The following is a 16,767-nucleotide window of genomic DNA, read 5'->3' as shown; positions in this document are numbered from 1 at the left end:
TTTGAGAATCGATTTGGTTTTGTTTTGGCACTAAATAATCACCATATTCAAATAAATTTCAACATCTTAAAATTATTTAATCTCTCATTCATTAGAATGTTATGATTCCTTTGACCAAATAATACAATTGAAAAACCAAACATTTAAAATAGTACTCAGTTCTCTAAATATTAGTCAGTAAACCCCAACATTACATTGTCTGAAGAGTAAGAGTATATTTTATTTATTATTTGTACGTGAACTTACAATTTTAATACTTTTAAAGTGATGCTTTCAATAGATTGCTGGTTTCCCAGAGTTAATATTTCAAAAAGGGCCAATGACCAAAATGGAGCAAATTTTAATTAGCTAATTTAAGCCGTATAACCTTGAAATTACCTCTTTATGGTTGTGATAAACCATATAGTAATACTTAAACAGACATATTTAGTTGCAGTTTATGAAATTTAACATTATAGTTAAAATAAAATAATGGTATATATTCTTAAAAATACAATTACTTCCAGGCAAGGTTCAATGCATTCGTAATATTTATAATCAACAAAGTGTGAATGGTTCTGTTATTTGTTTTCAGTAAGATTATTTAAATTTATAGTTCTTATTCTCAAAACAAATAATTTTTTTCACCCTAAAGCCACATTATTTAGATAGTGCCTTTTTGAAATACGTTCCTATGAGAATAGGAATACATTGCATTAATGTTTTCGCCGGCTGTAACTAAGTATATCCAAAATCATGTCTAACAAAGGAGTCGTACCAATTCAGTAAATGTGACAAATATGTTTTAGTTCTTTCCCAAATTGTATATTCCAATGGAAAATTGCCAACAAATCCATATGTTAATGTTCTGTGTTAGTATGCCATGCATTAATACACTCTTAGGTATATTTATTCTTTGAATAAATAGGTAAATAACAATATCATGGATTACAATGCATTTGTCCTGCCTCTTTCGGATTTCTCCCAAAAATCCTCACGCTTCTCCCTACTTTGCACTTTTTTGGTCGTTTTTTCTCTCTTCTACTTCTTCTGGTTCATCCTAAATCAATACTATTAACTAAAACTCACTCATGTACATTGAAATATACATCATTACTTGTAGATTATTTTAGAAACAGCAGGACGTGAGCTACCGAATAATATTTTTGATGTGTATTCTAAAAGGAACGGATAATAATAATGGCACAGTAGAACTTGCAATATATTTGAATTACGACATCTGATACATGTTATGACAGTTATTCTTGAATGTTTTACATCTTAAACAATGCTTTTTGTAAGTATTATGACACGGATCTTTGAAATGAAGGAACGGAACAGTAATATTTTAATTCATTTATTTTGATGTCAATGCAAATTTAATGGATTCTATTCATACTACATTAGCTCATAGACATTTAAAAATACTTGCATTCATACTTTCCTCGACTGAGCCATTAATTACATCTCATTTATCGTGAGAAAGTTTTTTATTTGCGTGACCCGGGTTAAGATCCTCTCGTTTTATATCAAAGGATGCCAATTCAAAATGAAGGGAATAGATGAAGAACGAAATGCAAGTGATCAGCTGTGCAGTTATACATTTTGCGCGTTGTAGTTGTCAGGATAACTTTTAACACTACTTCAAGTAAATTGAGACTGATGCCGTGATACTTTTTACGTTAGGTTGTGCAGTAAATCATTTGGAGTACTTAAACAGGAACAGAATGTGCAATAAAGTCGATTTGAAGTCTGTTTATTGTGTTTAAGTAGTCGCGGACAGTTGATGAATGTTTTCGGCGAAAATAGTTAATTACTATTATTGCTGGAAAAGACTATGGAGGATTTAATGGAAGTTTAGGTAAGTTTAGATTTAAATGTGCGACGGGTTTCAATAAATTACATTTACAAGATATGTGTATCGAAAGGATTTAATAGTTGGTTTTTATATTTGGTACAGAGTTGTCAAAATGTACATTTATATTAAGGAAACAGAGTTTCATGCATTCTTTGGTTAATATCTGTTTATGAAATATGTTAAATAGGTTGTGGAGGATGCAAATTATCACTGGTTGGTATTTATCCATGTTTCGAGTGTTCGGCTGTTATCTATAATCAAATCCAAAAAGGATGCAATCCGACAGCAACCAAAGAATGGATAACCAATTGGGAGGAGAGAAATTGTACTAATTGCATTCAACTATATTGGCAAGGATTACATGTTTTTTGCAAGAAGGAATTTTCGTAACATTTTCTTGGATTAATCTGTAGAAAAACCTTTCTCTCGACAATACCACGGATAGAAGTAATCCCAATCATTTAATATGTTAGCGAAAACACTTTATCTCACAAAAGGGAAAAATTTAAGAATTTAGCTAATGATTTTTTGGATACTCTTTCACCAGTGATAATTTTGTTTGTTTGAAAAGCATTGAAAGTTCAGTTTTTATCCTTTATTGGAATTGATGATAAAAATTGTTTTTACACGAAGGAAAATTTTGGTTTTTATGTTATGGGTTATTTTACGAAATTTAGCCCTCTTATTTTCTGACAGAGCTTAAGCAATTCCTTCATTTAGTCCAACCAAAGAAAAACGCCAATCACATTAGACATAAAACAATCAGCCTGCCTTTGTGTATACTCCATCAATTTCCTCCTTGGTCTTTATCCATATCCTCTAACTGCATCCTCAAAATTGTTCTCTATCCCCTATATTTTATTTATATCGATTATATTATTTAACTCTTGTGCTTAATTAAATGCAACTTGATGTTTAGAAATTGTTCATGCTGTTTCTCATTGTTTGCCAAGTCATAATTAATAATGTAACTGATGTCTTTCTTAGTCACTTGGAATCATTCACCATGTATGCGTAGGCCTTTTGAGATGTCTAAACCATGTGTTGGTAATGAGTTACCCCTATCTCCCTCCAGCAGAGCTCCATTGATTTCTCTCTGCATTCATTCATTGAACCTAAACCATAGTCCCCACCTCTACTATATATCTTCCTTTGTCTATTGTCTTATTCCAATCTGTATTCATGTTCATATATTTCCATGCAGGAATACATACCCTATTATGTCCTCTAACTGATGGTATATCCTAGTGAATTCTTCCTCTTTATGATTGCTTGGTAGCATGTAGAACTAAATTAAGTCTGTCAGTTCTGTGTTTACTTCTACGGATAATAAGCTATCAGTTGCAAGATGATAGTTAATTATGCTTTTATAGACATTTTTTTGCGGTATTATTTGTGAATTGCACGTAATGACATGGGGCTATTACTAACATTACCTCCCAAAGCAACCATACTATTAACTGTTGTGTTTATGGTTTATAAAAATTGGTAGTCACTTGGTAGTCATTTGCATTGTGTAGGTCAGGCATGTGATATGACACGTAAATATTGGTGTGGATATGCATTGTTATTGTGCAAACACTTGTTTTTTGAGACACCTTGTTTTAACCTACGACTTCTGACAATTCTGTGCAGAGAAATAAGAACACTTCATTAAGGCCTTCCTCTGTTTCATGAAGGCATACATCAGAGAGCATAGGTGCAAGTAGGGGGCTGAGAGTGTGGATGGACAGTGTTAGAGGGAGGAGTTAGGAAGGGTTGCCCTTTATCACTGTTGATGTTAAACATATATGTCGAAGAAATAATTATGAAGAGGCATTAAGGGAAGAGCTGGAGGTAAGAATGAAATTTGGCAAGGAATTCATAAAATGAGTTGGTTTTGCTGTTTAACAAGCTTCAGATTGTCAGTCAGCTAAGGGAATGCAAGCATTTATGAGTAAATTATAAATTCAGTGCGATAAATATGGGATGAAAATCAAAATTATTAAAACATATGTTCTGCAATATTCCAGGAGGAAAAAAGCTTATAAATATAAAAATGAAAGGTGAAAAAGGAGAGCTGGTAGAACAGTTATTGTATCTCTGAATTGTTTTTTTGACCAACTCTGCCAAATTATTAGGGACATAAGGAAAAGAATTGTGCTAGTGAGGAGGCTTTCAGACAAGGAAGAAGGAATTGATGACAGGGACATTGAGTAAGTATATTGAGAAAACACTTGTTGAAACCTTGATATGGAGCATAGCTATGAACGGTGGGGAAAAGTGGTCAGCAGGAGGTTAGATATAAATAGGAGGCTCAATTAATTTAATTTGGGCATGAAAAAAGATGGAGAATTTACCTAAAGAAGGAAAACATATGAGGAAGTGGAGTATAGTCATGGACAAGAGGCAAGAAGAGAGGGACTCAGTTGGCAAATATATTACTAAGGAAAAGGAGTCAGGTGTAAGAGTGGATGAAGTGTGTATTAATCAGACATATTGAGATTTTGAAGACTGTAAAAGAGGGGAAATGGGATAGGGGATAACTGGATAGGGATGTCTTCAATATGAGATGAAAAGGGGAGAAAATAACTCAGAGATGAAGAGAAACTTAATGTAGTTTAGGTTACTGGATTGTGCTTCTTTAGGTTTGGTTGGTGATGATAGACTTCACCCAGTACTTAGCTAGAGGGCAAGTGAAATTCAGACACCAGGATAACATGGAGGCAAGTTCATCTCCCTGTGCCAGTTATAGTTTTTGAAAAAGATCTTATATCCAAAAATCACGCAGTTTCCATACAGATGCACGTGCCAAAAGTGTATTGTCCAGGATTTGAACGCAAACCTCTCTGGTCATCAGTCCAACACCCATTTCCCTGGAATATCACCATTAAATGCATCAGCATCGGTCTTGAAATGACATGCTTTATTTAGAATACATTGGCAGTTAACCTGCAAATTTAATAAGCCCTTATCTTCCAATTCTTTGATGCTGACAAATCAGCCTCTTGTATCACTTAGAGGTATCACTGCTCATGGAATTTCACTGTAAAATTTGAAAAACCAACAAACATCACCAAGGTGCTCTCCTTGTTTCTACAAATTTCATCATTGGCCAAGTAAATCTGCCAAGTGCATGTGTGTGTATATAAATAAATAAATTTATATATATATATATATATATATATATATATATATATATACATAAGTATGTGCATATATATATATTTTTTTTCATATATGCAAATATTTATATATATAAGAATCAACCACCAACCCAAAGGGTTATATCCAACAATTCTACATCACCATAAAGTAGCCAAAATGAAAATGCAGTACATTCATGAGCAATCCTTACCTTGCAACTGCAATGCATCTCCTCCCAAGCATCATTCCTCCTGAGGAAGATCAATGTCCTACTTCTCCTTAATGACTACTTCCTCATTAATGGACATGCATGATTCAACATCTTGCATATACTCCTGAAAAGTTAGATAACATCATTGTTGACAAAGGAAATTCAGCAAATATCTACCTAACTATAATACCTTTAAGTTGAAATTAAATTCATATTTCAATCCAAATAATAATTTTAGCATTTATTCAATTAAAACAAAATATATTTCTACATGTACCATCAAAAAACTTTATCTTGATGAAGTGTAGAAATTTACAGAATGGAGAGAAGCATTTGTATTTTCTTGATAAGTAATAGAATCAGAAGAATAGGTACAGCAGTCCATGTGGATCAGTAGAGGTGAAGTGAAATGAAAGGGAAATAAAGCATTAATTGCATAAGGCAAGGCAAGAGGGGGAAGGGAGGGGATTCTGGAGAGAATTCCAAAGGAGACAGAAAAGAATAAAATGGATGCTTAGATCATATTCATTGGCAGTGGGATATTTAAGACTGTGACATATATGTAGTTCACTAAATTAATATGCAACTTGTGCAGTCATGCAGTCATGAAGTGGACTATAGCCCCACCCACTAGGGGCCTAAGTTCCTGATACCCAACGAGCCATGAACTGTGTTTAGGAGATTGCTGTGTTGTTGGAATGGTGCTACTAATTTTATTTTCTGCATTCCTTGTTTTTACTGTTTCTCAAAAAAGAAAATTAAAGAAGAGAATCACATGGTAATAAATTAATGTAAAGGTTTTGGTGAATTCAAGTAAAAGTTATCAAAAAATTCTAAAAGGTAAGCAGCTGTTTAGGGTGATGATGTACTGAAAATATATCCATTTTCTATCGAACTAGGGTGGACAACATGATTTCACCGATGATGTAGGGCTGAATGTTTCTCAATACAAAAAATTAATTCTCCCAATATATTGGTAATTTTTACCTTCTAATCTTAATTGTTTTGAAGAATGATCTTTTATTCAAAGTTCTAAAGTGCTAGGAAAAAAAATGAGTGGTCAAAAAGTTAGATGCGGAACAACTTCATCTGTCAGAATGAAATTACCATTACTACAAAAATTGTAAACAATTGCATGGTACTGTAATGTGCAGTAGATTACCTTACCATTCAGGAGAACCAGGTTTGATTCCTTGAGAGGCAGATATTGTTACTTATATTCTAGTAGGTACATAAGATTCTTTAGGCAGACAACTTTAAGTGATTACACTATCTGTTGGATGGGAAGTTAACCCATGTTACCCTTACATTCATCTTATTATTCATATCAAGAAAGCTTACACTGGGTTCTATATTTCTTTCCAACCATCCTTCATTGTGATACTGACCTCTCTAATAATAACCTGCGGCAAAGATAAAAAAAAATAATAATCACCAAATAAGTAAAAGATAGATACCAAATGGATAATATAGGTAGTCTGTAATATGACAAATTAATAAAATGGATATCTGTAGATGAATTTAATCTGCAAGATGGGTAATCTATAAAATTTATTAACGAGTATATCTGTTCGAGGATAATTGTCAAGATATTTTATTAATAGAATGGATATCTGTGGACAGATAATCCAGAACATAGAGAACCACATTATATTCAACAGTTTGGTTGATTCATTAATTGGATATGAATGGTAATAATCTGCAAGATGGATTTGTTCATAAAATTAATAGTTTTCAAAATGGATATCAAAAAGCAGTAGACTTCATCCGTGTTAAACAATAAAATGACTACCTGTACATGTACACCTGTAAATGAATAATCTGCTACATAAATAATCTTTGAAATGGATTATTAATTAAGTGGATATTAACACAAGAATGATCAACTGCACAGTCAATCAATTAAATGGATATCTGTAATAAGATAATCCAAACAATGCATAACCCATACTTTATTCCAAACCATAATAGAAAATCTATAAAATGGATATCCATTTATGGATAATCTGCAATATGAACTATTGATAAAAAAGGTTGTCCTTTACATTGATATCAGTACAGGAATAATCAATGAGTCAGTTAATCAATAATTTAAATGGTCCATGTATTGATATTTATGCAAGGATAATCTATAAACTATTATCCATTACATGGAATTCTCTTTGGGTATAATCTGCATTACAGTTAATTAATAAAATGGATATCCATTTACAGTTAACCTTCCACCTCCTAAATATCCATAAAATATCCACATTGTCAATCTGCAACACTGACATTTCAAAACTTTGATCATTGATATAATATTTTGTATATCACATAAACCCAAGCGCTACGTGGAAGGAGAAGCACCTAGATGGAAATTGAACCCGTGACCTTTGGGCTGGCAGATGTAGACATTATCCTACCGCCAATTAGGCTGGTGACTAGACATAATCCAATGGATAGATATTTTACAGAGATAATGCACAAAATAGATATCCAAAATTTAAAAATTAACGGTGAGTCCAACAATTGCAAACACGAGCCACATTGTTGTCAACATTGCTGGTTGATGGCTGCCCAAAGCATTCTTAGTCATGACACTCTTCATGACTCTTCTGTATATCTGTAAACCATCTGAAAACTGGTGAGGATTGAGCAGAATCCCTTTGCAACTCAAAATCATTTCATTAATCTGCTGAAGAGATTTTTTAAATTTAACACAAAACTTAGTAATTTGATTATAATGATTGATTCCATTTTTCTGTGATACAGTTAGTGCACAGAGGTTTACAATAACAATTTCCCTGACGCTTCCACATCTTAGAGAGCACTGAGAATGGTTTTTTGGCAAACCCTGGCCATTAATGATGAAGTTTCCCTCCCTGAGATTAATTCATACCTAATTAGATTTGTTTGGTCATATTGACCTCCAGGCTGCTTCTGGCAGAATTAGTGTGGGCACACTTAATAGAAACACCTCATGCTTTCATTTACAGCCATGTGGTTCTTGAGAACAGACTCAATGCAACTTGGAGTATGAGTCACACAAATATTGCATCTCCTGTGTGAATATACCAGGATTGCCTCAGGCTGTTCCAGTAACACAAAACTCTTCATGAAACTTTGATGCCCTTCCTTTTCTATACATAATGGCAATGAAAATTGAATGTTTTCCTACTCTTGCTACAAGAATGAACCTTCTCACTGCTAGTCACAAGAAAGTCTCTTGAAAGTACTTTGGGCAAAGGAAGTCTCCATGCAATGCTTGCAATTGAGAGACTTCCCGAAATTGTACATAACTATATGAGTTCTTCAATGATAATCTGCTTAGTAAGTTTGACGTCAATTTTCACAGACTTATCGAAGGTTAGTTGCATGTATTTTGGTGTGGCATTGAAGGTATCTTTCTAATTTAAATTTGCTACCACAGAAACTGTTCAATATGCTCTCCGTCAATGTGCACCATTTTGTATTTCTTCAATTTTCCAATTGTAACAAATCTCTGTGAAAACAAACTTTAAAATGTATGATTTCACCTTCATGACTATTCAAAATATATTTCCTCTCAAGGCTTGAATGCAAAATCATCCTTTTTGGCATTTAAGACATGTATTTGCTGTTTATTACAAGGAATATGGATGTGATTCTTCATTTTGTTCCTTTCCCCAAACACCTTGTCTAAATATATGCATATGAATTATTGCTGTTTGATATGAACATCTCTGATGTATTCTCCAAGAAAAGCCTCACTTTTGTATTATTTCTTGCATATGTTACAGAAGTAAATGAGAGCAAAGTGGCCTTTTGCATGTGGAAAATATTCATCCCAATTTGAGAACTTCTCATTACAAACAAAGCATGTGAAAACCCCATGTGAATGCAATTAACTTCAGGATTCTGTCTGACTCAAAAATCACTGCCTAGAACTAAAGCTGCAACCTAGGATAACACATTGCTTTACATTTTCTCCTGCATATAATTTGAATAGAAAGTGGTGCTTAATAATTACATGCATATATTCCATACATATATAGTATACATGAATAATAATTTGAATTCATTTCATACTTCAAACAATGAGAATTATTTTTGGCAGACTGTTTATCCCATTTCATTGAATTTTAAGACTGAAAATGGCAACATCATGACCTTTACCATAATCATATTTCTCATACATAAAATCAAAATAATCTATCACCTTGATAAAATGTATAAATCAGGGCCTGTCCAGGGTTGTATCTAGAGATGCACAATTTTTGAGAGAAAATGCCTGTCATTGGACAAAAATATCATTCCACTTTTAATAAAATTTTTTAATTGAACCTATTGGCTCATATTCAGTTATAAGTGCTATGCTAGAGTACAAAAGTCATCATTTATGGCTTAATATTGTAACTGAGAGAGAGTATATAATATAAAAATGCACCTCTGATGATCATAAAAAAGACACAAATATGTAGAGGCCCAAGGATAATATTTGCAATACTTCTTGCATATTCACTGTACTATAATATCAGGGAACCTTTGTGACAGGGAAAAGGAATGAGTAGGGGGAAAAGAAATCCTTACAAGTACAAGTAAGTTGAAAATCAAGAGACCTAGATTTCTAGCTCTGGTCAAGGTGAATGGTTTTTACACTCTACACTAGATTGTTTCTTTGTGTTGTACCATTAGTAAATCACTGAATTAAAGATTACCATTGCAGCATATACCAGTTTCTTGTATTTATCAGTCCTAACCTCTAAAGATTACAGCATCAGGTGCCATTATTTAGAGGTCACTGATATGACCCACGGTGCATCAAATTGGGACTACATATGCTTTAAACAGAGAATGGAGGCTGTTATTGAAGCGATTGAGGAATATTCATCACACAAATTTGTTGTGCATGATAACAAAAAAATTTCATGAACATTTTCATTTTTTTCAATAAAAGTTAGGAAAAATTGTTTATTTGCCAATATTTTTCGAAAACCCTGTATTTAATTAATGTTTATTTCAGTCATCTAATCTTCTGTTAAAGTCAAATTTCTCTGGGAATAAAAGATTCATTGATGGTATCTGCACGAATACTTCAAAATTTTCAACATACTCATAAAAATCTTAAAGCTAGCCTACAAGTGCCGCCACTGCAAAAACCTCTTGATGCTGGGATAAGGTTAAAAACAGCAAGGAGGCAGCTCTGATGAGCACCATTCTAATTGTAAGTACTTGGTTATTTTTTAAATGAAATTTTGAAGGGATAATTGGTCAACTTTGTGAGATACCATAGGAAGGCCAAATCGGGACTGAAAGGTGACTGGGGACAACTTAATGGAATGTGCGCTGGGCCAGGATGTTGGTAATGATGAAGGAAGTGTTTGATATTGTTACTATCTTTACTCACTACAATTAGATAATACCCTCTTTGTGTAATGACTTACTGATTAAGAATTAAACTTCAGTAATAGCTACAATATCATACATATTATCTAATCCACATTCAAATTGCATTTGTCACACCCAATAATCTGTTTATAAATTATTCATTTTACTAATTATTTTCAGGGCAATGTTAAATGGCTGAGATCATTATTACAATAAGGGATGAGTGGAAAAGATGAAGAGCAACCCAGTATCAGCTATCTTACCATGAATGACCAGAAGCATCTAAGAGTAACATAGTTTAACTTCCCACCGGATGGACATTGTAATCACTGAAAGTACTCTTTGCAAAGAATCACATATACCTGCCATCTCAAGGGTTCAAACCTGGGTCTCCTGAAGGATAAAGCATTACAAAACCAGGTAGAATTCCCCAAACCAAGCAGATGTTTCAATTTTTCATAACAATGGTAATTTGAAACCTACAGGTTAAGTAATTTAGCTTCTAATTTTTGGGTCTTTCAATATGTTCTTTAAAAATTTGAATAAGAGAACGACTTTATTTATTATCCATCACCTCAAATTGGAATGAATCTCATTTGGCAAAAAGCCTTCATATCCAAACCCATGCATTTCAAACCCAAAGTAAAAACAAGTTCTATGCTATTCCCAAATGAGCCACATTTCTCCTATAGCAGCAGCATTTAAAATAATCTAGTTTGTGGTCTGCACATGTAAAATTTCTCCATACAACCCTCCTTATTTAGCCCTCATAAATAAACCAAGGGCGCTTTTGACCAAAATACCTCAAGGCCATCTTAACTGGAATATAATATTCTGCAGAATGTAGCAGCATTCCAATCCATATTTTCATGTATAATGGGACACTAAAAACTACAACCACACCAAATCACTTTCCCTAAGATGACATCAGCAATAAAATCCCCGCAATTATTCACCAAGAAGTTTTGTCACATTCCCATATTGAGATATATAGGAACCTATGTAGATATACCTTTACTTCTTCTAAACTAAACACTCTATGATCCCTTTTTCTTTTACCTTTCATTCAATGTTAAGGTGTTACACTTCATTTTCTCTCAGTATACCATATTTGACCAACTGACAAGCTTGAGAGCAGAACCTTGTCCACCTCAGGCTGAGAATCTGCATTCATTGAGAAGCTAAAGAGATAAATGTACTCTTGTAATGTCCTGTCCACAAAAATATTTGCATTTTTACCTTAAACTACTAAACCAAGTCTCAGCATGATATACATCCTATCTTCTTCTTTCGCAATGAAATAAAAGACAGGTAACTTCATCATACATTCATGCAGTGATATTTAGAAGAGTTTTTCCATAGTCATTCTGGGCTTATAGCCATTAGACACTAGTTTATTTCCTTATATAAACCTATCTTAGTGTTTATGCACAGTTATGGAAGCCTTGTTGATTTTTAGTTGATTCTGGTATAGGTCATCAAATTAGTGGAACATAAATATTTATCAATGCTAGTTAATAATATTTAAATGAAAGATTTTCATATAAAATATTTCATAGCTATAAATTTGTATTTAAAGAAACAGCAGAAGAAGAAAGAGGAAGAGTTCATGAATATGACCTAATCCTTAGCATTCAATTATGCATATCAATTTACATAGCGTTATTACTGTTTGAGAGAAGGATTTGTTGAATTAGAGAAAATCAGTAGTTAATTAGTTGAATTAGAGCATTTTACTTCTTTCTGTGGCTTCATGTATTTAATAATGGTGTTTGTTATTTGATGTCAAACATTTAATTTCATCAGTATGTGGCCCAAATACCACTTCGTTTAAGAATTGGGAGTGAATAATTTTGAATATATTTGTTACAAATGCCTGTGATCATTTCACAGGGTGTTTCATCACATGTGACTAAAGATTATTGCTCTTAATGAATGCTGTTGGACACATCCGGACAGTTGTTTGGCTTTTCACCAGTGTGTGTCTACATGTGCCTCTTTACATTATTACTCTGATGGAATGCTTTGGCACAAATCTATCATCTGTGTGGTCAACATATGAGTCTTCAGAGTCCTTTTGAAATTAAATGCTTTGGAACATATCTCACATCTGTTTGGCCTTTCTCCTGTATGTGTCAATAAGTGCCTCTTTAGATTATTAGTCTGAGTAAATGCTTTGTAACATATCTCACATCTGTGTGGCCTTTTCCCTGTATGTGTCAACATATGAGTCTTTAGTTTATAATTGTGAGTAAATGCTTTGGAACAAATCTTACATCTGAATAGCCTTTCTCCTGTATGTGTCAACAAGTGCAACTTTAGATTACCAGTCTGAGTGAATGCTTTTGAACATATCTGACATCTGTGTGGCCTTTCTCCCATGTGTATATTAATGTGCCTCTGTAAATGTAACTTTTGAGCAAAAACTTTCAAACACAATGCACATCTAAATAGCCTTTCTCCAGTATGTGATGACTTGTGGATTTTGAGTTTACTCAAATAAAGAAAATCTCTGGAGCAGAATTCACATTGGGGCTTCTTTTTCACAGCATGCACCAATTTGATGTGCCTTCCAAGGTCATGTTTTCTCTCAAATAGCTCTGAGCAAAACTCACATGTAAATTGCATTACCTTGTTAAGGTGTACATGCATTACGTGAGCTTTGAGAAGGTCCCTTTGCGCAAATACTTTGTTGCAAATTTGACACACATGAAGTACAGTGCCTGCTGTATCCTCCACTGGGCCACCCAGTTTCTGGCCACCATCTGAAAGATTTGAAGAAATGGAAGATAATCAATGAATAGTCATATTCAACCAATGAATGAGTTTGCTATCTTCAGTCCATACACACACATTTATGTACATAAATAACCCTAGAAATAAACATCTTCGGATACCATCTTTTTTCACCCTCATTGTGAAGGAGTTCCACAAAGCTTAAAACACAACTTTTATATTTTTTCATATTGCCATTTAGGTATATGTGCTAACAATTAAATGTTCACAAGTCTTCTTATATACAGACTAAACATATTGTTTGTTCATTCCATCAACTTCAGATATGCTTAAATCTTACGGAAATACGGTATCTCACATCACCTATTGCTGACCCAAATAATATCTTTAATGTTTGTTTCCCAGAGATCCTGCAGAAATATTTTAACTCAAAACAAAAATGTATGCAGAATACTTCTCAGCTTCTTATTTATACCGTTTTAAGAAATATATGGCCAGGAATTAGCAGTCAACAAGTTTTTTAACCCCATTCAATGAAAATGAAAGTCTTAAATGCTCAATTGCATAACTTATCCACAGGTGTTCACAAAGTATGTAAAAATTTGAAAAAAACTCAATTTTTTACAGGGATTTTGAGAAGGAATTAAAATATTTCCTATGCTTTAAAGGAATAGCAAGTGGGAAAAGAAAGGTATCATATAAAGAAGGAATCTTTTTAGAAGGAATTTTCTAGAGAATAAATTATTAAAGGAAAGAAATTACACGGCATTGCTTTTTACCAAAATCACAAAATAAAACAGATATTGACATGGCAAAACATCAAAAAGGTATATAGAGATCAAGACGATGGAGATAATAAGTTATAAATAAAATTATTAATTCAATTATGAGCAATTCACTAATCAAAAACATATATATATGGTATATTTCAATAAACATGAAGCCTTATTTCAATTTATGTGAAACATTATAAAAACCATTGGTATTAATTCATCAATAACAGATGAAAACATTGATGAAGTGAACAAAATAGTATTGACCAATCATTGAATTACCATCAGACAAGTTGCCGAGAACCTACACATATTAATTGGATTAAGCCTTTTGAATTTTACCAATGACACTGGCCATTGAAAAATTTGTATTTTGACCAAAAAACTTGTTATTTCTGTGCACACTCTTGGCCAAAAACAACAAACTATATAATGGCACATCCATCCTTTTTCCCAGATCTGGCCGTAAGTGACTTTTTCCTGTTCCAAAAACTTAAAATGCCCTTGGAAATATGATGCTACAATATGATTAACAAGATAAAGACCACAAAAAAGGAGCAGATACAGAAGATCATTAAAAATGATTTTTTAAAGTGCTATGACAATTGGCAAAATATTTGCAAAAATATAATTTAGAATAGATATTTCTATGAGGATGAAAAAATATATATTGATGAATGTATAAATTATTTTAGAAAAACATTGAAGTCAGATCACTTTTTGAGCAAACCCTTGCATAAGCAGAGTATGATAACTAAAGCTGCATTTTAATTAATCAGTTCATTAAAACCTAAAACCTAAGGAAACATCCAGGCAGAGCAGAAAAAATGCATTGTTTGCAGAGGCAATCTTGGTCAGAAGAGGTAATGATGGATGAGGAATGATGATAAGGAGTAATGATCCTTAATTGGAAGAAAAAAATGGGTAAACAGACAATGGAATGTTACAGGTTCAACATAGATGTCAGAAAGGCAGTCAAATTGAAAGAGTTCGAAAATCAAATAGGTACTAGGAAAATATTAGCTTGGGAAACTGAAATTTGAGTTTTAAAATGCTTTTGGTTTTATTCTTAGCAGTTTTGCCCTACAAATGTCTGAAACAGAATATTTTATCTTGTAGCAAAATTCTTTAAAACTTCATTCAATTGTAAATATTTCAATTTTCCTTTCTGAAATTTTTCCTAATATTTTAATTTACATGAAAATATTACTTTAAAGAATTCAAAATACATTTACCCTTTAAATCCCCTAACTATTAGTGGCAATTAGACATTTAATCACCATTTGTTCTATTATACCAAAAATTGACAAAAGTGAAGACAGGGAGAGTCCTGAGCTTTACTTACCTTGTGATAGCAACTCTTTCTCTCTGAGGTGCCTTTCTTCATGAAGTTTGTCAGCATCAAACTCTTCCTTTCTGTTGACTTTCTCATCAGAGGACAAATGCAATTCAATATCTTCTGAGTCATCCTGCAAAAACAGAGTCAAACCTTACATTTATACAGGGAATATCCATTTTAAACATAAACCAAATGCCCCATAAACTTTTGCACAATAAATAATATATTATAGTTTTCTATTTCATATATTACATTATATATTAAAATTTAAAATATTAATGCATGCATTGAACAAAAAATAATGCATTGAATTAAAAATGCATTGAATGCATTGAATTAAAAATAATTGATCCAGCACTTGTCTTCCAGCACTTAAACTTAACTTTTGCACATTAAATAAAATATAAAATATATGTATGTGTGTGTATATATATATATATTTGTGAAATAACATAGATTACATAAGCAACACTAAATTACTTTGTTCTCTTACCTGAATCTCATCTTCTTTACAGTAATTATCAGCCATCAAAGACAATTTTCTGTTGGCTGAATACCTGTCCTCTTCCTCAAAAGATTGTCCTTCTACTGATTGGCCAGCAGCTATCATGGGACTGCTCAATGCAATCACATTGTCTGATGTACCCGTAACTACATCTACTCCAGGGCTCTCTGAAGCCTCATTGTCATTGCTCAGGACTACCCTCTCCACCTTATTAAACATATAATACCATATTCAAAAAGAAGGTATTGGTATGTGAATATTAAATTCACCAACTGCTAACACCTTTATGGTATTACATGCAATTATCCTATTCATAGGGTTAATATAAAGAGAAGAGATCAAAAGCTTTTCTTAGTACGTAAGATATAAGTTTTTATGAAGAGGTTATTATTAGTTCCTGTCCTAAATTGTAAAGTTAAGGAACTGATGACAATGCACAATGCGTTAGTGATCTGCTAAATTTAGATCATCAGGTAATAGTTTGAATGACTGCAGATGGTATATGCTAGATAATATGACCATGCAAATCTTCATCTAACAAATTTGGAAACATCAATGAACTGCAAAACACTTGCCCTGAATATTTTAAAGGGCATTATAATAAGTCTAATATCCACCAGGAATGGCCTTTTGAAAAATTAAAAAGAAGATACCAAATAATAATACAATGGAAATGATAGAATAAATTATAATAATTGGATATACTTCCTTACTCTAAAACTTCCACTAAGCAAATTCATAGTGAAAGCAGTGCTTATGATTTTATATCATGCAAAGGAGGTGGTCAATCACAGAGATATACCTAAAGGAAAGGTAGGACTCTGTGGTGCTTACCTTGAAATGTAAGATAGGCTGACAAGAAGGGTCAACATGGTAATGGTGTCTCACCAT

General features: G+C 32.8%; 1 protein-coding gene across 1 annotated transcript; it reads right to left on the bottom strand.

The window, feature by feature from the left end:
* Nucleotides 1-11,610: 11,610 nt before the first annotated feature.
* Nucleotides 11,611-16,767, bottom strand: LOC139691688 (GDNF-inducible zinc finger protein 1-like). Its single transcript, XM_071589532.1, has 5 exons — nt 16,711-16,767; nt 15,865-16,083; nt 15,378-15,501; nt 13,052-13,288; nt 11,611-11,687 (listed from the first exon to the last, which is right to left on the bottom strand). Exons 1-5 carry the CDS (start codon nt 16,765-16,767, stop codon nt 11,611-11,613), a joined length of 714 nt encoding a protein of 237 aa, XP_071445633.1.

Source organism: Hetaerina americana, unplaced genomic scaffold, assembly GCF_022747635.1.
Source record: "Hetaerina americana unplaced genomic scaffold, ioHetAmer1.1.p SCAF_39, whole genome shotgun sequence".
In the NCBI taxonomy this organism is placed as follows: domain Eukaryota; kingdom Metazoa; phylum Arthropoda; class Insecta; order Odonata; family Calopterygidae; genus Hetaerina; species Hetaerina americana.
The sequence above is the reverse complement of the archived record's forward strand: the minus strand, read 5'-3'. Positions and strand labels throughout refer to the sequence as shown.